Below are 26,330 nucleotides of genomic sequence, written 5' to 3'. Positions count from 1 at the left end.
CTCTGCACATCTGAAAGAGAAAAGGAAGGCAAAGCGAAAGACCTGGAAAGAGACAGCGATGGAAGGAAAGAAAGGAGGAGAAAGAGAGAAAGAAATGAGTGAAAGAGAAAGTTGTGAGAAAGAGATAGAGAAGGGCCCTCTGCACCTGCTCAGAGGCACAACAGTGGCCTTATGGTCCATCTGGTCCCCCCTTTTCCATATTAGAAGGCACATCAGAAAGAGAGAAAGAATGAACGAAGATGAAAGAAAGAAAGACGAGAATAAGGAAGGGAAAGAGAAACAGAAGGAGAACGAAAGAAAGATGAAAGGAGGAGAAAGAAAGCAATGAGGAAGAAACAGAAAGAGAAAGGAACAAGGGAGAAAAAATAATAGAAGAAGAAGGGAATACGGAAGGAAAAGTGGAAGAGGAGAAAGGAGAATGAAGGAGAAAGAAAGGAAATGAGGAAGAAGGAGATGGGAGATGGAGAAAAAAAGCGAAAGGCACTGCACATGCTCAGAAGTGTGTGTGTGTGTGTGTGTGTGTGTGTGTGTGTGTATCCATCCCAACATATATATATATCCCAACATTCCTCCCTTTTTGCATCAGGAAAGGAAAGAAGTACTCTGAAAGAGACAGAGAAGGAAGGAAGGAAGGAAAGAAAGAAAAAGAGATAAAGAACAGAGAGAGTGACAGCCCTTCCTTTTTTAAGGGGCCTCTGTCTCTTTAAGGCCTCCGCCCCTCCTCCCTCCCACGGAAGAAGGGAAGGAGAAAAGGAGGAGGGCCTGCAGCCGGAGGTAGGAAGGAAAGAAGGAAGGAAGGAGAGAAGGAGGAAAAAAAGACAAGGCGGAGGAGAAGGATAAGCAGAACCAATTGTATTGGGGGGTTTCAAGGGGACCCCTGTGTTGGGAATAATGGGATAAAAGGGGAAGAAGGCAGGAGAGGAGAGGAGAGGAAAGGGGGGAAAGTGAGCCTTTGAAAGGCAAAGGAGTAGGCTCTTCCTTTGTTCCTTTTGGGGAGGAAGAGGAAGGAATAAAAGAGGAGGAGAGGAGGAGGAAGAAGGGAAGAACAAGGACTGACAGAAAGAGGAGGAGGAAGAAAAGGAGGAGGAGGAGTGCCTTTCTCTATTTGATTTGGTATTGCACCCTTCTTCATCCTCAGAGAGAGAGAGACGAGATAGATAGATAGATGAGAGATAGATATAAGAAATAGATGCATGAGATAGATACACGTGATAGATATATGAGAGATAGATATGAGATAGATATACAAGAGATACATATGAGAAATAGATATGCGAAATAATTACGCGAGACAGATATATGAGAGATAAGATAGATTGAGGACCACAGCTAGCTGCCCATCACTTGTTTTGCATTCTTCTTCATGCTCATCTTCGTCATCCTCTGAGACCAGAGGACGAAAGATAGAAAGAAGAGGAGGAGGAGGAGGACAAGTGTCTCTTCATCTCTAATTGGGGAACTGTTTTGTATTGGCTCGTTCCTCCTCATCATCATCTTCATCATCCCCTCTCATTTCTCAGGAGGATGGATGGATGGATAGGTAGATAGGTCCCTTCTTCTTCATCATCTTCATCTTCTGAGACCAAAAGCAGAGGAGGAGGAAAAAAGACAGAGAGACAGAGGACTACAGTCATCTCTGTTTTTTATTATTTCTCCTATTCATCATAATCTCCATCATCCTCTGAAACCCTGCTATAGGAGGAAGGGAGAGCAGGAGACAGAGGGAGGGAAAGGGAGGAGGACCACAAGTAGCTCTCCATCTGATGGAGATCCTGTCTTTGTCTTCATCATCCTCATCTTCAACATCCTCTGAGGAGGAGGAAGGAAGGAGGTTAAGGTAGGCAACTGACTCTCCATCCATCTCTGATGCCTTGTGCTGGTCTCCTGTTCTTCCTCATCCTCAGTCCTATCCTCCTCTAAGCCTTCCTTCCATTCATCCATCCATTATGGTGGACCCGGTGGGCTTCGCAGAGGCCTGGCGGGCCCAGTTCTCGGACACGGAGCCCCCCTCGATGGCACTGCGGTCGGTGTCCGAAATTGAGTCTGAACTGGAGCGTTGCAAGGCCTCGATCCGGCGCCTGGAGGTGGAGGTCAACAAGGAGCGCTTCCGCATGATCTACCTGCAGACCCTCCTGGCGCGAGAGAGAAAGAGCTACGACCGGCAGCGGTGGGGGTTCCACCGACAGCGGAAAGAAGGTGACGATGATGACGATGACGATGAGGGTGGTGGGGATGTGCCATCTCAAGCTGAGAGCAAGAAAGCCAAAGGGGGCCGGATCGGAAACCGGGGCTGGCTTCGGAGCCTCTCCGACCGAGACGATTCGATCAGCAGTGTTGCGGAATATTGCTCTAAACCAGGTGCTGATGGGGAAGTTGTCAACGTATTAGAGTATCCCTCACATAAAAAACCATTGAGGAAAGAGCGCGAGGTTAGTGGAATCGATCATGAAGTCGTTGATGTATCAGAGCATCCCTCCCATAAGAAACCAATAGGGAAAGAGCGTGAGGGTGGTGGAGTCGACCATGATGTTGTCAATGTATCAGAGTATCCCTCTCATAAGAAACCAATGGTGACCCATCGTGCTGAGAAGACCCCTCCGGATGCCTTCTATGTCAACTTGGAGTACCACCACGAGAAGGGCCTGGTCAAGGTCAATGACAAGGAGGTCTCGGATCGCATCAGCTCACTGGGTAGCCAAGCCATGCGGATGGACGCTCGGAGAAAGCCGCCACCACCTTCAAGGGGCCGGTCAGCAGATGACGATTATGAGGACGCTGAGCTCAACCCACGCTTCCTCAGGGACAACTTGTTGGCGGATGCCAACGGTCAGGGCAACATCCAACCCTATCACAGTGTCTATGTCGGTGGCATTATGACCCCTGACCCTGCGGCCGATGGGAAGCCGGCATTGACGTGGCCACTGCGTTCCTATTCGCCAGTTGGCAGCGGTGGCGGCTACACACCAGATTGCAGCTCTAATGAGAATCTGACGTCCAGTGAGGAGGACTTCTCCTCAGGCCACTCCAGCCACGTGTCGCCCAGCCCCACGGCCGCTGGGCCCTCCCGCCTCTACAAGGCCCGCTCGCCCTCCCAGAATTCCCTGCAATCCCTCGACAGCAGCAGCAGCCCACCCACGCCGCAGTCGCAGAAGAGGCACCGACCACATGGTGGACTACCACGGCAGGGCCCCGTCATTGTGTCTGAGGCCACCATTGTCGGGGTGCGGAAGTCCGGGCAAATATGGCCACCCGAGGCAGAAGGGGCAGCCCACGGAGGATGTTTCCATGGAGACACAGGTGAGAATCCCCCCACAACTTGTTATTTCATTCAGTCTTGCCTCCTTTTGGTTTGGGGGTGCATTGTGGTCTTCCCTTTTGCGAAACACTGGTGTTGAAGGGAGATTTGGGGGTTCATTCTGGAAAACAGAGGGATGGGAGTCACACTGGTGTCAAGGGAAGAGACGGGAATTCATTAAGGTCTCCCACTGGTGCAACAAAGCAAAGTCACAAGTGTCAAGGTGAGATTGTGCTCACCCCCTTGTGCAAAACACTGGGGAAATGGGTCACACTGGTGTCAAGGAGAGATTTGTGGGGCTTGTTAGGGGAGCAATGGATTGTCCAGTACTCATGTAAATAATTCTTTGCATTGTTTTCCCGCTCACTTGCACATTTTGCACTAGGCCTAGTGTGTCTTCTTTCTCTAGGGCTGGCATGTTTTCCTGCTAAAGCCAACTTGTCCATTTTGTACAAGGGCTCTTGTGTGTAGTTTCATGAGAACGATACTGTTTTCTCATGTAAGGTTTCACTTGAGCCAGCATTTATCTTTTAAGGCCCACTTGTACTTTTGCAATAGTGCTGCTGGGCCTTCTTTCACTAGGGCCGGTGATGTATTTTATCCTCTTAGGCAGACTTCCGTATTTTCACTAGGGCTGGTGTACGTATTTGCACTATAGTGTTTCTGTGCGAAGATTGACTTGTGTTTTTGCACAAGGGCTTGTGTGTCTCCTTTTGCTAGGGCTAGCGTATCTTCTTGCTGGGGCTCACCTGTACTTTTGCACAAGGGATGATGTGTAATCCTCCTATGACCGACTTGTGCTTTTGCTCAAGGACCCCTTTCACTGGGTATGTCTTCCTACTTTGATTGGCTTGAGCTTTGACACTAGGGCTGACGTGTTTTCCCAAGAAGGACTGGTGCATTTCCCTACTCAGATCGATGTGCTTTTGCTCTCTTGTCACTCTGTTTTCCCACCAAGCCTGGCTCGTGCAATTTGCAAGGGGAACGGTGCACTTTCCTACTCATCTATCCTCCGTTTTGTTACCGTTTCCCCTTCGCAAATTCTTTGGTATGTCTTCGAAATAGAACAGAATCACTAATAATAAAGTTTTGCATAAGTTTTGGGCCTCCTCCTTGTGTTCATGGATTTCTTGACTGCCCTCCAGCCGTGAAACTGTCTCAGTTCCTTAAGAAGTGGAACCGGTTTCTCACTGGACAGCAAACAAGAAGGAGAAACATTCCCCCGGATTCCAGTTGAGCCACTTCTGGGGTCGTTTCTCACACATTTTTCACCACAAAAGCAGAATGAGTGTCCTCCATCATCGTCATTTCTTTCCCTTTCCCCAGATGTCTCCTTCGCCGGGATGCCATACATCGACGACTCACCATCTTCCTCTCCGCGTCTTGGCACCAAAAACCTTTCGGGGACCGGTTCACTGGAATCTACCAAATCGGTACATAGGAATTAAAGAGTTTGAGCCCAAACATACTCTTAATTGCATCAGATTTGGTCTGGTTTTGGGTGCTAAGCAGGGTCGGCCCTGGTTGGTTTTTTGGAGTCCAGTGAATATAATGGGATTTCTCTATTAAATCCATGGCTTAGCGGACATCTGTACTAACATCAATGAACACAGGACCTAGTAAATATACCCGAAAAACACATTTCAGATGCTAAGCCGGGCTGGCCCTGGTCCGGATTTGGGTGGGAGTCTGACAATGAAGATAACATACAATTGATGGGTTAATCAAACAATGAACACAGGGACCAAATATACCTGAAATGCATAGTATGTATTTTGGATGCTAACCAGGATTGACCCTGTTTGGTATTTGGATGGGAGTCCAACAATGTAATTATTTTTCCCTCAGAGTGAACCGGATTTGGAGAAAGGCCTGGAGATGCGTAAATGGGTCTTATCCGGGATCCTGGCCAGTGAGGAGACCTACTTGAGTCACCTGGAAGCCCTGCTCTTGGTATTCTTATTTTATCATATTATTATATCATATTATTAATATTATTCTACCTCTATACCTGTATTGTGCTAACTTTTCCCTACATTCATTATCCCCTATACTTATTATAATTTTATATTATTATTTTTCTATTATATTCTTATTCTTATCCTGCCTCTCTACCAATATTGTGCTGCCTTTCCCCATATCCATTATCTGAATCTGGTTCCTCTCTGGAGTAGGGAGATGACCAGGGCGGTTTACACTATTGCTCTGGAACATCCCCTCTCGAGTACCTGAGCTAAACCAGCTCCTTGGTTCAGTGAGGAATTGGCAGGGATAAAGTGAAAGAAGAGGGGTCTAGAGTACGTGTGGCTTTTAAAGCGTAATGAGTCAGTTCAAACACGGCTATGTGCCTAACTGAGGACATATGCCGCAGCAATAGAAGCCACATAGAAATCCTTCTTTGTGGCCAATATTGCGTCTGCAAAGAACCATCCGACAGAGCTGTTCCGAGTGTTCAGAGGGTTGTTAAATCCCACCTCGCAGGTCAGAATCCCTGACAACTCAGCAGCCCACTGTGAGATATTTGCTCAGTTACTTGCGGACAAAGTCGCTCTGATTCATTCTGACTTTGACACCACATTAACGGCAGTCTCTGAGGATGTTACACAAACATCTACGTGTCCCGTTTTGATGGATTCATTTCAGTTGGTTCAGTTTGAGGATGTGGACAAGATCCTTGGAGAGGCGAGGGCTATCCTAGACCCCTCCCCATCCTGGCTGGTAAAGGAGACCAGAGGAGGTTTGGCAGAGTGGGTGAAGGTGGTGGTTAATGCCTCCTTACAGGAAGGCAAGATTCCAGTGAGCTTAAAAGAAGCTGTCATAACATCACTGTTGAAGAAACCATCATTGGACCCCACCCAATTAGTCAACTATCAGCCAGTTTCCAATCTCTCCTATTTGGGCAAAGTCATGGAACGTGTGGTAGCCCCGCAACTCCAGGGGTTCTTGGAAGACATTGATTATCTAGATCCGGCACAGTCTGAATTTAGGTTGGGACATGGAACTGAAACAGCCTTGGTCGCCTTAGTAGATGATCTTCATTGGGAACTAGACAGGGAGACTGTATCCTTGTTGGTTCTCCTGGACCTTTCAGCGCCCTTTGATACCATTGACCACAGTCTCCTTCTGGGATGCCTCATGGGTATGGGACTCGGAGGTACTGTTGCAGTGGCTCCAGTCCTTCCTGGAGGGTCGTTCTCAGAAGGTGTTATTGGGAGACTCCCAAGCTGTCTTGTGGGGTCCCACTGGGTTCAGTACTGTCCCTCATGTTGTTTAACATCTACACTCCCCCTCAAGACGCAGATTTACAGCTTGGGAGTGATCCTGGATTCATTGCTGAGTCTCGAACCACAGGTTTTGATGGTGGCCAGGGGAGCTTTTGCACAATAAAAACTTGTGCGCCAGCTGCGCCTGTACCTTGGGAAGTTTGACCTGGCTACGATGGTCCATGCTCTTGTACATCTCGAATAGATTACCGCGTCGTGCTCTATGTGGGGTTGCCTTTGAAGACTGTTCAAAAGCTTCAATTAGTCCAACGGGTGGCAGCCAGTCTGCTCACCAGAGCAGTGTACAGGGAGCATACTACCCCCTGTTACGCTAGCTCCACTGGCTACCAATCTGCTACTGAGCACAATTCAAAGTGCTGGCTTTGGCCTACGTGGCCCAGCTTACTTATCCAAACGTATTTCTCTCTAAGAGCCTCCTCAGAGTTTAAGATCATCGGGGGAGGCCCTGCTCTCAATCCCGCCACCCTCACAAGTGCAACTGGTGGGGACAACAGACAGGACCTTCTCGGTGGTGGCTTCCTGTCTGTGGAACACACTCCCCAAGGAAATCAGTTCGGTCCCCTCTCTCCTATCTTTAGGAAAAAAATTAAATCATGGTTGTGGGACCAAGCATTCGAGCAGCAGACGCAGTACTAATAATGCAATTGATTTATTTGACTGACTATGGACAGACCTCGGACTATGACTTTGCATTTGGATTTGTTAACTTTTTAAATGGATGTTTTAATTTACTGTTTTAATTCATGTTTTTAACTGTGATTTTGTTGCTATTGTTTGTTGGGCATCAAATGACTGCCAGTTGTGAGCCGTCCTGAATTCCCCTCCTCCCCCGGGTGTGTGCATGAGAAGGGCGGGATACAAATGTTCAAAATAAATAAATATATATTCTTTTCATTATATTAATTGCATTATATTATATTGTTTTATTATTATATTATTTTCTATTATTTTTCTGTGATGACCTTCTTCTTATCCTGCCTCTCTACTGATATCGTGCTGCCTTTCCCCTATTCTGAATCCATTTGGAGTAGCCTGATTTTATTATTGTTAATGTTTTATTATTATTATTATTATTATTATTATTATTATTATTTTCCATTTGTTTCTATGATATCCTTTTTATCCTGCCTCTCTACCAATATGGTGCTGCCTTTCCGGTCGGCCACGATGCCGCCTGCCTGCCTCCTCCTTTGCGGGGCAGCCGATGAAGCCTTTGAAGGCAGCGTCCACCACTTCACAGCCGGTCCTGACAGGGCACCAGATCGAGACCATCTTCTTCAAGGTCCCGGAGCTTTACGAGATCCACAAGGACTTCTACGATGGGCTCCTGCCCCGTGTCCAGCAATGGAGCCACCAGCAGCGCGTTGGGGACCTCTTCCAGAAACTGGTGAGGGTCACAGGTCATGCCCAAGGACCAAGGTCACCATCCATGGAGGGAGGGACGGGGCTGTGATAGGGGGTTTCCAAGGCAGGCGTGGAGAGTCTTCCGGGGTCATCATGCTTTTCGCCCTTCTCTCGAACTGGCCACTGACTATAATAAAGTGAACTATATATTTGATATAATATAATAATATGTATTTGTTTATTGTTTTAGTTTTTGTAAAACATATGTATTTATTCATATAAAATTTATTTAAATATATTTCAATGTTTTATGTTTATTTTTTTAAAAAAATTATGTATTTAAGTGACAAAATATTTCAATATACTTAACGTACATTTCTACTTTTTATTTAAATATATTTAACACAATTATTGAATAGAATATATATATTTATTTAATATAATATAATCATGTATTTTTATTGTTTTTATTTTTTTGTAAAAATATGTATTTATTCATGTAAAATTTATTTAAATATATATCTCAAATGTATTATTGTGTTTCTTTTATTTTAATTTTTGTTAAAATAATTACTCATTTAAGTGAAAAATATTTCAGTATACTTAAAGTACATATCTACTATTTTTAAATATATATTTAACTATATATATATATATATATATATATACCCACACATACATACATGTATATACATCTACTATTTCTTTAAATATATTTAACACAATTATTGAGTAGAATATATATATATGATAGAATATAATAATATGTATTTATTGTTTTTATTTTTTGTAAAAATATATGTATGTATTCATGTAAAAATTATTTCAATCTATATTTCACACTTATTACCGTATATACTCGAGTATAAGCTGTCCCGAATATAAGCCAAGGCACCTAATTTACCACAAAAAACCGTATTGACTCGAGTATAAGCCGAAGGTAGAAAATGCAGCAGCTACTGGTGAGTTTCAAAATAAAAATAGATACCAATAAAATTACAATAACTGAGGTACCAGTAGGTTACATGTTTTTGAATATTTACATAAAACTAAGATAAGACTGTCCAACTCTGATTAAACATTATTCTAACCTTCTTCAATGTAAATGTGCTTATGTATCCTTCCAATAATAATAAAGAAAAATAACAAATTTAATAATAATAATAGAGTAAAATAATAAACGTAATAATAATAATAGAGAGAAAAATAATAAATAGTGTAAAATAATAAATGTAATTATAATAGTAAAATAATAAATGTAATAAAATACTAATATAATAAAATAATGGAAATGTAATAATAATAATAATAAATAGAGTAAAATAATAAATAAATAATTTTGACTCAAGTAATTTTGACTAAAAAAAGAACTGAAAAAGTCAGCTTATGTTCAAGTATATACGTTTATTTTATTTTAATTTTTTATTAAAATAAAATAAACGTAATAAAATACATTTGAGATATATATTTAAATAAAATATTTTGAAGAAATATTTCAACATACTTAACGTACATATCTACTTTTTATTTAAATACCTTTCACGTACTATATATATATATATATATATTCTAAATATTTATTGAAATACCTGGTTGACTTTGCAGGCCAGCCAGCTGGGGGTGTACCGGGCCTTTGTGGATAATTATGCAGTTGCCATGGAGACGGCGGAGAAGTGTTGCCAGGCCAACGCTCAGTTCGCAGAGATCTCTGAGGTAAAAGTAATGGCAGGCTTCTCCTCGAGGACAAGGCCGCCCCCGTTTCAGCACTTCGTTATGATATTATACCTCACAAATCAAAACATTTCCCATTTACCATGATATTTTACCTCATAAATCATAACGTTTCCTGTTTATCATGATATTTTACCTCATAAATTGAAACATTTCATGTTTATTATATTTTACCTCATGATTGGAAACACTTCCCATTTATTGTGATTTACCTCACAAATTGGAACATTTCCTATTTATTGTTATATTTTATCTTATAAAATAGAACAATAATAATACTTTATTTATATTCCATGCTATCTCCCCGGAGGGATGCAGGGCAAATCCAATCATAAAAGGCAAACATTCAATGCCTGAACACAACAACAGTACACCCACAGTAATGAAATTTGGCAGCCCAAGATATAAAAACAAATTATGACTTAACAACTAAAATTAAACAAAAAACGCAATCTGTTATATCTTTAACTCCTGAGGAAGGGAGTTCCAGAGGTGAGGAGCGGCCATGGGGAAGGCCCTTCTCTTGTTCCCACCAGCCATGCTTGGGACGTAGGGTGGGATCGAGAGGAGGGCCTCCTCCGATGACCACAGTGTCCGAATGGGTCTATAGTGATAATTGCACTTCGTCAAACTGCATCTTCCACTATAAATATCATAATAAACGTTTCCTGTTTATTATGATATTTTACCTCATAAATTGTAACATTTCCCTTCGTGATACATTACGATATGGAAAGTTTCTCGTTTATTGTGATATTCTACTTCATAAATGGCAGCCTTTCCTGTTTATCATGATATTTTACCTCATTAATGGAAGCGTTTCCTGTTTATCATAATATTTTACCTCATAAATGGAACCATTTCCTATTTATAGTGATATTTTACCTCACAAATTGAAGCGTTTTCTGTTAATTATGATATTTTAATTCACAAATTGAAATTTCTCCCTTGATTAATATTAATGATTTTTATTATTACCCATTTTTCATTCCTTTCTGGGGATAAGAATCTGAAGGCCAGAAGCAGCAAGGATTCGAAGGAATCGTCTACTAAAAACTCCCTTGAAAGTAAGTTTTGTCAGCGGTTCTGGATTCGCGAGATGCCACAAGTATGACAATTGGTCTTCCCATCTTAACCCTATTACATTGCATCATATTATATTAGTATATTGTATCATTATTGCATATTATAATTATTATTATATTGTATTATTATTGTATTGTTTTATTATCATTATATTATTATTATTTATAATGTAGGGGCCAAGTTCAAGAAGGCCCCATCTCTTCCATTCTCTCCAATGGAATCAAATAGAGGATTAGAACAGACTTCCTTGTTTCATTATTATACTAGTTTGGGGATCCGGCCCATGTTATTTTAAAAAGGCATTCTTTTGTTTGGATGTTAGGTAATATCAGTTTAGTAATTTGCATTGGTGGGCTTCAGGGTGCTTTCTGTATGCAGAGTGAACAACTCCCAAGTGGGTAGGCCAGTACCCCCTCCAGTATGTTCTGTTGGTCCTGGGGGCTCTGTGTGCCAAGTTTGGTCCTGATCCGTCATTTGTGGGAGTTGCAGTGCTCTGTGAAGGCAGTTGAAGGTACTGCAAATCCCATCATCCATGGTCCATCCTCCCCAAATGGCACCAGGACATAAAGTGGGTCATGGGTCATGGGGGGGGGTCTGTGTGCCAAATTTGGTACTGGTCTGTCATGCATGGGGGTAGCAGTGGTCTATGGAAGTGAGTGAAGGTACTGCAAATCCCATCATTCATGGTCCATCCTCCCCGAAACTACACCAGGATGTAAAGTGGGTCATGGGGGTGTCTGTGTGCCATGTGGTCCAGGTACATCTTTCGTGGGGGTCACGGTAGTCTCTGGAAGTGAGTAAAGGTACTGCAAATCCCATCATTTGTAGTCCATCCTCCCCCAAACTGCGCCAGGAGATAAAGGGGGTCCCTCCAAACCTGGTCATGGGGGTTCCGTGTGCCAAATGTGGTCCTTGTTCATTGTCAGTGGGGGTCACAGTGCTCTGTCTTGATGCAGAGTGAACTACAACTTCCATCATATTGAGTCAGTCTCCCAACCCCCTCCAGTATGTGCAGCTCCTGATCAATTCCTCTCTGTCTGCTGTGTGTCATAGAAAAGAGCGAGGGCCTTGGTGGAAGTTTTAGGTGTTGTGTGGAGTCCCACAGGGTTCAATGTGGAGTCCCACAGGGTTCAGTCCTGTCCCACAGGGTTCAATGTGGAGTCCCACAGGGTTCAATCCTGTTCCCGGTGTTATTTAACATCTACATGAAGCCGCTGGGGGAGATCATTCGGAGTTTCGGAATGAGATGTTATCTCTACGCAGATGATGTCCAAATCTGTCACTCCTTTCCACCTGTCACCAAGGAGGCTGTCCAGACCTTGAATCGGTGCTTGGCTGCTGTGTCGGACTGGATGAGAGCTAACAAATTGAAATTGAATCCAGACAAGACAGAGGTCCTACTGGTCAGTCGTAGGGTTACAGCCTGTGTTGGATGGGGTTACACTCCCCCTGAAGACGCAGGTTCGCAGCTTGGGAGTGATCCTGGACTCATCGCTGAGCCTGGAATCCCAGGTCTTGGCGGTGGCCGGGAGAGCTTTTGCACAATTAAAACTTGTGCGCCAGCTGCGCCCGTACCTTGGGAAGTCGGATCTGGCCACGGTGGTCCACACTCTTGTTACATCCCGATTAGATTACTGCAACGCACTCTACGTGGGGTTGCCTTTGAAGACTGTTCGGAAACTCCAACTAGTCCAGCGGGAGGCAGCCAGAGTACTTACAGGAGCATCATACAGGGAGCATACCACCCCCTGTTGTGTCAGTTCCACTGGCTGCCGATCCAATTCCGAGCACAATTCAAAGTGCTGGTTTTGACCTACAAAACCCTATACGGTTCCGGCCCAGTGTATCTGTCCGAACGGATCTCCCTCTACGTCCCACCTCGGAGTCTAAGATTTTCTGGGGAGGCCCTGCTCTCAACCCCGCCTCTATCACAAGTGAGATTGGCGGGGACGAGGAGCAGGGCCTTCTCGGTGGTGGCCCCTCACCTGTGGAATTCACTCCCCAGGGAAATTAGATCAGCGACATCCCTCCTTTCCTTTAGGAAAAAATTGAAAACATGGATTTGGGACCAGGCATTCGGACAATCTGGCAGATAAAGAAAGGACTTTGACGATGGAAAGGAATTGACTAAGTGGAATGGAATTATGGAACTCTGAAAGACGAACGCTGAGCATGAGATTAGTTTAATTGATTGTGTTATATACCGATTGTTTTTAACTGTGATAATTGTTTTAACTGCTGTTTTGTACTTATGTGTATTTTGTGTAAGCATCGAATTATGCCTTTTTGTAAGCCGCCCTGAGTCCCCCCTCGGGGGTTGAGAAGGGCAGGGTAGAAATAAATAAATAATAAATAAATAAATTTGTGGAGGTGGGAGCCTGTCTATGTAAGAAGTGGACACTCCACCACATACACACATACAGATTTTCACTTTTATTATGTGTATTATTATTATTATTATTATTATTATTATTATTATTATTTGTTATCTGTATAAATAAAAATGTAATATTAGTTTGTGGGATTAAGATAATTCAAAAAACACTGGACGAATTGACACCAAATTTGGACACAAGATGCCTATCAGGCCAATGAGTGACCATCACTCATAAAAACACTGAAAAACACAGCGGAAGTGACTTTAAAAGCCCAAAAAGCAAAAAGATGCTACAGCACATGCGCAAAAATGACTCCCCCAGCAAACAAAATACACAATATTTATATCCACACGCTCTTCCGGACTACAGCTCCCAGACCAGGCCCTTTAAGAGAGGAGGATGATCCAAATACACTGCTTCCAAGATGCAAGCTTTCTTCTCCTTGGATTTCTTTGAGACCATCCCAGTCCCTGCATATTTCCAATTTCTTATTCCTGGACTGCAACTCCCAGCAATGCTCCAGACAGATAAAATAGATAGATTAGATAGAGATAGATAAGTAGGTAGATAAATTGATCAGGAGGGCTGCTGGGAGTTGCAGTCCAAGAATAGGTAGAGAAAGGAATAAAGGGGAGAAAGAGGAAGGGAAAGAAAGTGGGGGAAGTAAGGGAAGAGGAAAAGAAGGAAGAAAGGAGAGAAGGAAAGAAAAAAAGGGAAGGAAGGAAGGTGAGAAAGAAAGGAGGAGAGAAAGGGGGAGGGAAGGTTGGCCACAGCAACGTGTGGCAGGTACAGCTATTTATATTTATATTACTATTATAATTACTATTATTATTTTACTATTACTATATTATATTATATTTATTTTAGTATTGTTGTATATTGTTATTACTATATTATTATTGTTACTACTACTACTACTGCTACTCCTTCTTTAGGGAGGGGACACCATTTTGGATGTATCTTTCCCCCCCATTTCTCTTCAGCATTTTCTCGTTCTTATTTTTCCCCATCAGCCCTCCTCTACAAACCTGTGGATCGCGTCACAAGGAGCACCTTGGTCCTCCATGTACGTTTAATGCATTTGTTTATATATCACTTTTAATTTAATATATTAATTTAATTTAAAATATTTCAGGAACTTTTAATGTAATATAACATTTGCTTTGATTTAGAAAGTAATGTAATGTAATTTAGAATGTAATACTGACTTGAATTGAATGACAGGACTTGCTGAAGCACACTCCAGTGGGGCACCCGGACTTCCCTCTCCTCCAAGATGCCCTCCGGATCTCCCAGAACTTCCTCTCCAGCATCAATGAAGAGATCACCCCCCGGAGGCAGTCCATGACGGTCCAGAAGGGAGAGGTCAGCCCCATAGTCAGGCAAAGGACAAAGGCGCCAATGGCATTCAGGCTGAAGTGGTGGACACTGGCCTTTTCAGAGGGAAAAACTGCCTCTTTGGGCCTTTTCTGAGGGAAAAATGGCCTCCCTTTGCTTTTATATGAGAGAAAAATTATCTCTCTGGGCCTTTTCTGGGGGAAAACACCTTCCTTTGACCACTTCTAAGGTAAAAACAGCCTTCTTTGGCCTTTTCTGAGGGAAAATCTTCCTCTTTTGGCCTTTTCTGAGGGAAAAGAGGTCTCCTTTGAGGGGCATCCTGCCTCCTTGGGCCTTTTCTGAGGGAAAGTGTGCTTTTCCAGATGGGCCAGACCTCCACCTCCCTCTTCCAGCCCCGTTCTCTATGTGGCTGGATTCTCTGCCTCACTTTAGGCTTTCCCTTGAATCCCTCAGCACCGCCAGCTGCTGAAGGACAGCTTCATGGTAGAGCTGGTGGAAGGGGCACGCAAACTCCGCCACGTCTTCCTCTTCACCGACCTCTTCCTCTGCGCCAAACTCAAGAAGCAGGTGGCAGGGTGAGCTTACCTAAACCTGTATCTCTCTCTGTCCTTCTGGGCCACGCCCCCCATTGTGGTGGAGATGATGGGAGTGAGTGGCCCTCTTTCTCGATCCCTTAGGAAAAGCCAGCAGTACGACTGCAAGTGGTACCTTCCGCTCTCAGACCTGAGCTTCCAGATGGTGGAAGAGGCTACTCCCCCCGAAGCCGGGCCCAGCATCCCTTTGGTGCCAGACGAGGAGCTGGACGCCCTCAAGGTCAAGATCTCACAAATCAAGAGTGACGTCCAGAGGGAGAAGGTCAGTGGGAAATACACCGGGTGGCTCCATTCCGCAGCTCGGAGGAGGAGAAGGTTTACTCGCCCCCTTCTAGTGCTGGAAAGAGGACTTTGCTCCCTTCTCCAGCTCCAAAGCGGTCTACTTCCTCATGTCTTTCGCTTGGAGAAAGGCCTACTTTATCCCCTCTCCAGCTCTGAAAGTACACCTACTTTCTCTCTTCTCCAACTCTGAGGAAACAACCTTTTCCCCTTCTCTTCACCTACTTCCTCCCTTCGCCAGCTCCTTTCTTCTTCCTCCAATTTGGAGGGCCTCAATACCTCTCTAGGAGTATCCTAGGTCCTTCAAGATAACTCTCTGATCACTTTCTATTTATTTCTCCTTTGACCCCTCCCTTCCTGCGCAGAGAGCGAACAAAGGGAGCCGGAACATGGAACGCTTGAAGAAGAAGCTCTCTGAACAGGAGTCCATGCTGCTGCTGATGTCGCCCAACATGGCCTTCCGCGTCTGCAACCGCAATGGGAAGGTCAGTACTTCTAGGCATGTTTTCTAGGTCCTCCGACGCAACTCTATAGTATCAATTGTATTTTAATATTTATATATAATAGAGATCTTTCCCGTCCCTTAGAGTTACACTTTCCTCATCTCTTCGGATTACGAACGGGCCGAATGGCGGGAAATTATCCGGGAACAGCAGAAAAAATGTACGTAAGGGCCTCTCTAGGCATTTCCTAGGTACCCCCTTTGCAGTAAGTCCTTTGTTGCAATAGGTGTGCTCTTATTGATGGTCCGAATCGATATAGGAGTCATCTTGAGGGGCTAAACCTTCGAGATGTGGAGCCCTAGGATTGTGTTAGAGTTCAGACTCAAATCCAGAGTGGATTAAAATACTAGACTCTCAATTCCAGGCTTCAAGAGCTTCTCCTTGACTTCGGTGGAGCTTCAGATGCTGACCAACTCCTGCGTCAAGCTCCAGACGGTCCATCACATCCCACTCACAATCAATAAGGAAGGTAATCGAGTTATTGGTTATTGATTAGTCGCTATATAGAAGGTTCATTGTGGAATTATGACATACTTCCTCTGTTTGAGGCACTTATCAGGCTATTTTTTCCCAATCCGAAATCGTATCAACCTTATTTACGACTGCATGACACTCTCAGCTATCTCATAATAATTTGCATATTTTAATGTTTTTAATCTGCTTTTATACCTGACCTACTTGGGAACTGCGATTCCCTTCCTTGGGCACCGGTGCCCCATTCTATACTGTGCTGGTCAAAGACCGTAATAAATCATTGATTTGCATATTTTAAAAATTACTATTGTTACTATTTCTGGATATAGATGACGAATCTCCTGGCCTCTATGGATTCCTGAATGTTATTGTCCACTCCGCGTCCGGATTCAAGCAGAGCTCGAGTAAGTTGTTCTCTGCATTTATCATATAAATATTATGGCCGTCTATGATATAAACGTTATAAATATATAATATTTATTAATTATATCCACCATTAAAGTAGCTTCCTGGAACCCTTGAGTACAATTACATAATCTATTTAATATATTTAATATAATATATATAATTTATAATTTATATTTATTAATATATAATACACTAGCCGTCCCCTGCCATGCGTTGCTGTGGCCCAGTCTGGTGATCTGGAAAATAAAGTAATGAGAAAGTGTTGGTTTCTAATAGATGTAATGTCTTGATGTTTGTGGGTAAACAGTATTTCTTGTTGTTTCTTTGTCAGTGTTGATGTGGAAATTGTCTGGTTTGCCTACTCTGGAATATGCAATATATAATTGTCCTTCTTTAGGGGTCGCTTTCAAATCTATATCTCTCTCTGTGTGAATCATATCTACCTATTTATATCTATGGCTGGATGGCTCTTTGTCAGGAGGGCTTTGATTATGTTTTCTTGCCCTAGTGAAGGGAGTTGGACTGGATGGCCTTAAGTATTTTCTGTTGATCATGGGGGGTTCTGTGTGGGAGGTTTGCCCCAATTCTGTCGTTGGTGGGAATCCGAATGCTCTTTGATTGTAGGTGAACTATAAATCCCAATTACAACTCCCAAATGTGAATGTCTGTTTTCCCCAAACTCCATCTGTGTTCACATTTGGGCATATGGAATATTGTTGCCAAGTTTGCTCCAGATCCATCATTGTTTGAGTCCACAGTGCTCTCTGGATGTAGGTGAACTACAACTCCCAGACTCAAGGTCAATGCCCACCAAACCCTTCCAGTGTTTTCTGTTGGTCATGGGAGTCCTGTATGCCCCGTTTGGTTCAATTCCATAATTGGTGGTGTTCAGAATGCTCTTTGATTGTAGGTGAACTATAAATCCCAGTAACTACAACTCCCAAATAACAAAATCAATTTTTTTAGTGATGGTCACTTCTTGGGTTAGTGGGTGTCTTGTGGCCAAATTTGGTGGCAGTTTGTCCAGTGGATTTTGTTATGTTAATCCCACAAACAAACATTACATTTTTATTTATATAGATTACAGTTAGGGCCTTCCTATTTCTCTATCAACATATCATCTATGTATTGAAATGTCAGTATATTGATTTGTCTATTAGTAATGTTATTATTATTATTTAATTGTTTTTAGACCTCTATTGCACCTTAGAAGTGGACTCCTTTGGGTATTTTGTCAACAAGGCAAAAACGAGGGTTTACCGGGACACGACCGAGCCCAATTGGAATGAGGTAAATAAATCTAGAAATAAGTGAATAACATTTAATATATGGTTTTGGACAACTGGGTTAAAAATCACCATTTTTTTGCTCCCAGTTTATGTATTGATCGGTTAATTGATCCCATTTATAGGAATTTGAGATCGAGCTCGAAGGCTCACAAACGCTGCGGATCCTTTGTTACGAGAAGCACTACAACAAAACCAAAATCCCAAAAGAAGATGGGGAGGCCTCCGACCGCATTATGGGCAAAGGCCAGATCCAGGTAAGTTTGCTAATTGTTGTTAATTAGGACTAATTGGTTGGTCTCTTAACGAGTTATTTCTAATTTCCCTACAGTTGGATCCTCAGGCGTTGCAAGACAAGGACTGGCAGCGTACCGTCATCGCAATGAATGGGGTGAGTCCCAGACTGGAATCCGGGGTCTAATTATGAGTGTTCCTTTCAATTAACAAAAGTTTCTAATTTCTGATCTCATCAAGGTGGAAGTGAAGCTGTCCGTCAAGTTCACCAGCCGAGAATTTAGCCTAAAACGGATGCCCTCCCGCAAACAAACGGGTGTTTTTGGGGTCAAGATTGGCATAGTTACCAAGTGAGTAAAATAATATATCCCTATAAGCCAGCAGCTAATTATTACTCTCTATATGTGGTTGCATCTGAGCATTGCAACACCTCATTTTGGTTCATCTTTTCTATCTACATTTGGCCCTCTTTTGGATGCATCTGCGCACTGCAGCTAATCCTTTCTAATCCCAATATTTACTTTTTTGGCCTTTGCTCTTAAAACCGGATAGGTTTTGTGCTCGAAAAGCCCCAACAATTTTAAGTTGGAGAATAACGGATATGTCTGCCACATTTTGGACCCAATCCATCAAAGCCACATAGGAGCCTTTGTGGAACAAACCAGCCATGTCAAAAAGACCCCAAGATACCAGGAAATGTGTTAGGTGACTCTATCGTGACTCAAATTCTTCTCCCAAACAGGAGGGAACGCTCAAAGGTGCCGTATATTGTCCGGCAATGCGTCGAGGAGATTGAGCGCCGAGGAATGGAGGAAGTCGGCATTTATCGTGTCTCCGGTGTAGCCACCGACATCCAGGCCTTGAAGGCCTCCTTTGACGTCAGTGAGTATTCATTATTATTATTTTTTCTAATTATTGCATGAGGGAACTTGTTTTGTTGAACGAGACGAAAAATCACTCAAAGTGTGAAGGTTTCCTGTATTGTTTCTGGTCGTCAAATGAGAGGAAACAGTTGTCTAAAGCCACCATTATAACAACAGTAATTTGTATAAAACTCTCTCAAACTATGAGCATTTCTTGTATCATTTCTGTTTATCAAATGAGAGGGAGCCCCTGGTGACACAATGGGTTAAATACTTGTTCAAGCAGGACTGATCAAAAGGTCAACAGTTCAGATCTGGGGAGCAGAATGAGCTCCCATCTGTCAGCTCCAGCTTCCCATGCGGGGACATGAGAGAAGCCTCCCACAGGATGGTAAAACATCCGGGTATCCCCTGGGCAATGTCCTTACAGACAGCCAATTCTCTCACAGCAGAAGCGACTTGCAGTTTCTCAAGTCACTCCTGACAAACACACACACACACACACACACAAAATCAAATGAGAGGATATTGTTGCTTGATGATTCTGTTATTACGGCATTGGTAGAGAATAGAAGACTTTCCCAAAATCTGAGTTTTCCACGTATCATTTTTATTTGTTAAACGAGAGGTAATTGTTGCTTGGCGATCCTGTTAAGGCATTGGTAGCGAGTAGAAGACTTGCCCATAATCCGAGTATTGTGTGTATCATTTTTATTTGTTTAATGTGATGAAATAGCTGCTCGATGATCCTGTTATTAGGGCATCCATTATTTGTAGAAAAATAACTCGAACTACGAGCGTTTCACGTATTATTTCTCTTCGTGAAATGAGGGGAAATTGTTACTAAATGATCCTGTTAGTATGGCATTGGTAACCAGCAGAAAATTTTCCCACAATTCAAGTTTTCATTGTATCATGTTAATTTCTTTAACAAGAGGAAACTGTTGCTTATTATGGTGTGGAAAACTTACCCTCAAAACATGAAATCTGGGGTGTCATCTCGTCATGATTCCAGTTATTACGGCATCGGTAACAAGTGGGAAACTTTCCCATAATTTGAGCATTTCTCGATTCTTTTTGACAAATTATTTCGATGGGAAAGAACTCAATTCTCGTTTCTTTCAGACAACAAAGACGTCTCTGTCATGATGAGCGAAATGGATGTCAATGCTATCGCTGGCACCTTGAAGCTCTACTTCCGGGAGCTTCCAGAACCTCTTTTCACGGACGAACTTTACCCCAATTTTGCAGAAGGCATCAGTGAGTCCCAAATATGGCATCACTTGAACCTATTGTCATTCACCTTTACTTCTTTGAGGAAAAAAGATCCTCCTTGAAATTTCCAATCCTCATGGGGAGAAAGGGATATAAATAATAATAATAATGCCTATTATTATTTTTGCTTTTTCTAGCTCTTTCTGACCCAGTTGCGAAAGAGAGCTGTATGCTGAATTTATTACTGTCTCTTCCTGAACCCAATTTGGTCACCTTCCTTTTCCTCCTTGACCATTTGAAAAGGTATTTAATTTTGGAATATTTGGATATGCGTAATGTGTAATATTATATTTCATATATAAATTCATTTATGTTTCGTATATAAGTTCATTTAATGTTTCGTATAGACATTCATTAATATTTCATATTAAAAACACATTTAGATTTCATATTGAAATTAATATTTTATTTATATAAAATATTTACTTTTCAAATAAAAAATAAGTTTCATATAGGAATTCATTTTATTTTTGTTTAGAAAATTATTTACATTTCATGTAGAAATTTATTTATATTTCATATAGAAATTCATTTAAGTTTTATATAGAAATCCATGTATGTTTCACATATAGAAATTCATTGTTTCACATATATAAATTAATTTGTTTCTTAGAGAAATTAATGCAGTAACATTACTAGAGAAATTAATGTATATATTAATATATTCAAAATAAATACTATTTTGTATAGAAATTCATTTTTCATCTAGAAATCCATTAATATTTCCTATAGAAATTAATATATTAATATGACTTTGTATATAAATTTATTTCTAGTTATTGTATAAATTTATGATTACATATATCTAAATTAATTCACCTTTTGTATAGAAATTCATTTATCTTTAATATAGAAATTAATATAGAAATTATTAACATTACTATTAAAAGTATGTGTGTGTATATATATATATATATATATAATGCAAATTCATTTATGTTCTTTCTAGAAATTCATTAATATTATGTATATCTCAATTCATTTTTGTTTTGTATATAAATTCAGTTATATTTCATATCCAAATTGTTCCAGTTAATTCTTGGTTATGAATTCGAACTTGTAGCTCTTACAAACTGTATAATATTTGATTTTCTCTCTCTGAAAAAAAAAATTAATACAGAGTGGCCGAAAAGGAGAACGTGAACAAGATGTCACTTCACAATTTAGCCACTGTTTTTGGACCCACGCTTTTGCGGCCGTCTGAAAAGGATAGCAAAATACCCACAAACCCGACCCAGCCGATAGCCATGACCGATAGCTGGTCTCTTGAGGTCATGTCTCAGGTAAAAAATTAAAATTAAATTAAAATCATAAAAGGGGCAAACACAGGGTAAGAAGTATTGATTGGAAGCATGGGAATTTTGGTGTCTCGTTTTTTGGATGACAGAACGCGAATAATGGGATAAAGAAGCATCCACTGAATTCAGGTACCTCATTTTGGATGCGATTATGGGAATAATGGGATAGGAAAGCAGTACAATCAAATGAATTTCAGTGTCTCATTGTGATCCCATTATCTCGTTTTGGATGAGATAAACAGGAATAACGAGTTAAAGAAGCATCAAATTTAAATGAATTCAGGTATCTTAACTTGTTGTGATCCTGACTTATTTTGGATGAGAACAATGAGAATAATGAGACAAAGAAGCATCAAATTTAAAGGAATTTGGGTGTCTCATTGTGATCCCATCATCTCATTTGGAACAAGATAAGAATAATGGGATAAAGAAAAATCAAAATCAAATGAATTTGGGTGTCTCATCTCGTTTCAGGTGAGAAAATGGGAATAATGGGATAAAGAAGTATTACATTTAAATGAATTTGGGTGTCTTGTCTCGCTGTGATCCTGTTATTTTGTTTTGGATGAGAATAACGGGAATAAAGGGATAAAGAATCAGGAAATTTAAATGAATTTGGATGTCTCTCATTCTGATCCTTGTTTGGGGCGAGATAAACAAGAAAAACAGGCTAAAGAAGCATCATAATCAAATGGATTTGAAGGTCTTGTCTCGTTTCAGATGAGAACATGGGATTAATAAGCATTTAATTTAAATGAATGGGGTGTCATGTCACGATCCTGTTATCTCATTTCAGAGGAGATAAAAATAAGCAGGATAAAGAAGCATTATAATCACATGAATGTGGTCATCTCTTCACGTTTTCGATGAGAAAATGGAAATAATGGGATAAAGAAATATTACATTTAAATGAATTTGGGTGTCTCATTTATGGCGATTCCAGCGTGTTTTAAATGAAATAATGAGATAAAGAAGCATTTAATTTAATTAATGGATTTGGGTGTCTTGACACATTGCGATCCTGTTAACTTGTTTTGGATGAGACAATCAAGATTAATGGGATAAAGAAGCACTGAAGTCAAATGAATGTGAATGTCTTGTTGTGATCTCATTATCCCAGGTTTTATTTTTGCTCCTCTGTTTGTTTATGAATCTTTCTCTTGTTCTGTTCCCAGGTCCAGGTCCTCCTCTACTTCCTCCAGCTAGAGACGATCCCAACTCCAGACAGCAAACGGCAGAGCATCCTTTTCTCCACAGAAGTGTAGGAAGAAGCAATCCGAATAAAAGCAGCCTCGCTAAAGTTGCAGCAAGTGTGAACTCCGGAAATCTGTGGAAATTGAGTTCCCCCAATCTTATTTGTTTGTCTGCTGTGAGGAAACCATTATTCGATTCTTCTGGAAAAGTGTGGAAAACTGACTCGTAATCCTGTTGCTTCCTTCAAACATTCCTCTGAGACTCTCTTTTTGTTTAACGAGAGGAAACTGTTGTTTGATTCTTCCAGAAATGTGTGGAAAACTGACTTAAAATGCTGAATTGTTGTTTGTTTCCTCTATTATGGCTCTGGGAATGTACAGAAAACTCTTCCGAAATCCTTTTTGTTTTTCTTGCATTGTTTCCCCAGAAATAATTTCCTCTGGGAATGTGGGGAAAATTGACTTGGTATCTTTTCTCTTCTCTCAAACATTCCTCCTTTCATTTTCTCGTTTACGAGTCTGTCATAATTTGCTTGATTTCTCCAATATGGCTCTGGGAATGTATAGAAAACTGACTCAAACTTTTTTCACTTCCTTCGATCATTCCTCGTTTATGAGTCGGAAAACATTTCTTCATTGAGGTTTCGGGATTTTGTGGAAAACTGACTTGTAATCCTTTCACTTCCTTTAATCATTCCTCGTATGATTGTCTTGTTTATGAGTCAGAAATAATTTCATTATGGCTCCTGAAATTTGTGGAAAATGGACTTGAACTCCCTTCTCTTCTGTCAAGCATTCATCGTTTACAAGTCAGAAATCATTTATTCGATTTATCTGATATGGCTCTGGGAATTTGGAGAAAACCAACTCAAAATCCTTTCCTTTACTTCAATCATTCCTTGTATTGTTTCCTTGTTTACAAGTTGGAAATAATTTGTTCACTGTGGCTCTGGGAATGTGAGGAAAACCAACCTGTAATCCTTTCCTTCCCATCAAACATTCCTCATTTTGTTTACGAGTCAGAAAGGATCTGTCCCGATTCTTCTGATACAGTTCCAGAAATGTGAGGAAAACAGTCCCAAAATCCTTTCCTTTTTGTAAAACATTCCTTGTTTACGAATTGGAAATAATTTCATTACAGCTCTAGAAATTTGTGGAAAATTTCTCTTCCATCAGTCATATCTTGTTTGATTTCCTTGTATAAGAGTCGTAAATAGTCTGATTCTTGTGTTACGATTCCAGGAATGACTCGAAATCTTTTCCCTTTCCTTCAATCATTCCAGGTTTGATTTCCTCATTTACGAGTCGTAAATAATTAGTTCGATTTTCATTTTTATCCCATTCCTCCATTTTTTCCTCTTTGAACCCAAATTAACGAGAAGGAAAGCAACCCGTAAAAAATGTTGATGAATGGAAAAACGCAACATTTCCAAACAATTGTTTAGATTTTTTTGTAAAATAAAAAAAGGGGGGGCTTTTTTAATCTTGAGGCAGAATCTTGAGGATATGTGTATATATATTCTGTAATGTCCATTTGCTGCTCACAAATAATTCTGCTTTTTTTTCTTTGACAATCCATCAGCCAAAAAGAAAAAAACCATGACCTTATTTTATTGTAATGTAAAATTAGTTTTTCCCATCCTTCTTCTTTAGAAAAGAAACCAAGAAGGATGAAAGGGTGGGACCATGATGTTTTTGTTTATATTTTAATTGATTGCTCACTTTTTCATTTTTAAGGACCAAAATATAGATCTATCTATAGTCCATATCTATTATTTATTTACCTATCAATAGGCATTGTCATCTACCTATCTGTTTCCCTCCAGTGCCTATCTATATTGATCTATTAATCAATCAAACGAGTAATCCCCAGCCATATCTATCTATCTATCTATCTATCTATCTATCTATCTATCTAATTGCATCCTTTCGATATCTATTACTGTCTACTTCCCTCCAGTCCATATCTATCTATCCTATATCTAATTTATCTATCCACCCATCTACCCATCTTCTATGTCTGTCTGTCTGTCTATCAATCAATCAAACAATCAATCATATCTATTTAATCTATCAATGAGAGAGACATCCATCATCTATATCTACCTAATATCTATGTCTACCTGCCTATCTATCCGTCTGTCTGTCTAATCTATCTATCTCTATCAACTATATAGCTATATCTATCAGTCTAGACATCTATTTCTCCATCTATCCATCATGTCTATCTATCCATCCATCTATCTTATGTCTATATCTATCTATTAATTGATCCATCTATTTATTGATCTATCCATCATTTATGTCTATCAATCAATTCATCTATCATCTATATCTACCTAATATCTATGTGTACCTAGCTATCCATCTATCTAATCTATCGATCTCTATCCAACTATTTATCTATATCTGTCTTATCCATTTGTTTCTCCATCTATCCATCATCTCTGTCTATCCTACCTGTCTGTCTATATCTATTGATAGATCCATCTATTTATCCACTTCTCCATTATCTATTTATCTATCAAATCTATCACTCCTATCCATTTATCTATCTGTCATCTATGTCTATTTATTAATCGTTATTAATTTTTAAAAGCAATTAAAATTTAATTGTGGCTGTCATTTTGATGATGAATTTATTACCTTTAAACTCTAGAACATTCCTTCATATCTTCCCAATAGCTTTGCTTTCTTCTCTCCATTGACAAGTATTGGATCTCAGAGGAATTCCATCCCTATTTATTTAACTACAAACACAATGAAATTAGGTGTAATTTAGAAGTAATATTTTATAATTTAGCTTTTTTTTTTAAAAAAAAAACGAGTTTTGAAAAAATATTTTCTTCTGTTTTTTAAACTGCTTTAATATTCAAAAGGTTGTCCATTAATAACCGATCAATAATCAATTAGTTTGATTTTTTAAAGAAAGTGCTGAGCGCTTGGCAAATGAAAATAATGATGCTTTTTTTCCAGATTTTTATTATTGTTGTTGTTGTTATTATTATTTCTATTTGGAGAAAAATAAACAAGGAAGTCATTAAGGATAATTGATCAAAACTAATTATGATTTGAATTAATCAAAGGAAATGAATTATAATTTGGATTGATTGATTGAAATGAATGAAAGTTCAATTAATTGAAATGAATGTTTCGATTCATGGATCGAAACCAATTATGATTAATTGATCCAAATACATTGAAGTTCAATTAATTTCAATAAATTACATTTCAATTCATTGATCAAGATGAATTATGATTAATTGATCCAAATGAATTAAAGTTCAATTAACTGAAATAAATTACGTTTCGACTCATCGATCAAAACACATTCAATGAATTGTATTACAATTCATTTAATGAGGCAAACCCAGGGCCTTCATTTGTACGAAATGTTAAATAGATTGTTATCGGTCTTCACAGTCCTTTCCGTTCTAATTAAAGATAGTAATATTTGTTTATAAACAA

The 26,330-nt window shown here is 40.3% G+C and overlaps 1 protein-coding gene across 1 annotated transcript; it reads left to right on the top strand.

The window, feature by feature from the left end:
* The first annotated feature begins 561 nt into the window (after positions 1-561).
* Positions 562-26,330, top strand: BCR (BCR activator of RhoGEF and GTPase). Its single transcript, XM_060785225.2, has 23 exons — positions 562-3,297; positions 4,622-4,728; positions 5,144-5,248; positions 7,781-7,966; positions 9,529-9,636; positions 10,661-10,721; positions 14,132-14,184; positions 14,343-14,483; positions 14,910-15,031; positions 15,134-15,311; positions 15,694-15,813; positions 15,916-15,991; positions 16,196-16,300; positions 16,635-16,709; positions 17,906-18,003; positions 18,125-18,256; positions 18,331-18,390; positions 18,474-18,583; positions 18,976-19,115; positions 20,222-20,356; positions 20,509-20,614; positions 21,492-21,654; positions 22,845-26,330. Exons 1-23 carry the CDS (start codon positions 1,947-1,949, stop codon positions 22,932-22,934), a joined length of 3,822 nt encoding a protein of 1,273 aa, XP_060641208.2. The 5' UTR covers positions 562-1,946; the 3' UTR covers positions 22,935-26,330.

This window comes from Anolis sagrei, chromosome X, assembly GCF_037176765.1.
Source record: "Anolis sagrei isolate rAnoSag1 chromosome X, rAnoSag1.mat, whole genome shotgun sequence".
NCBI lineage: Eukaryota > Metazoa > Chordata > Lepidosauria > Squamata > Dactyloidae > Anolis > Anolis sagrei.
Note: the sequence above shows the minus strand (reverse complement) of the source record. Positions and strands in the feature narration are given on the sequence as shown.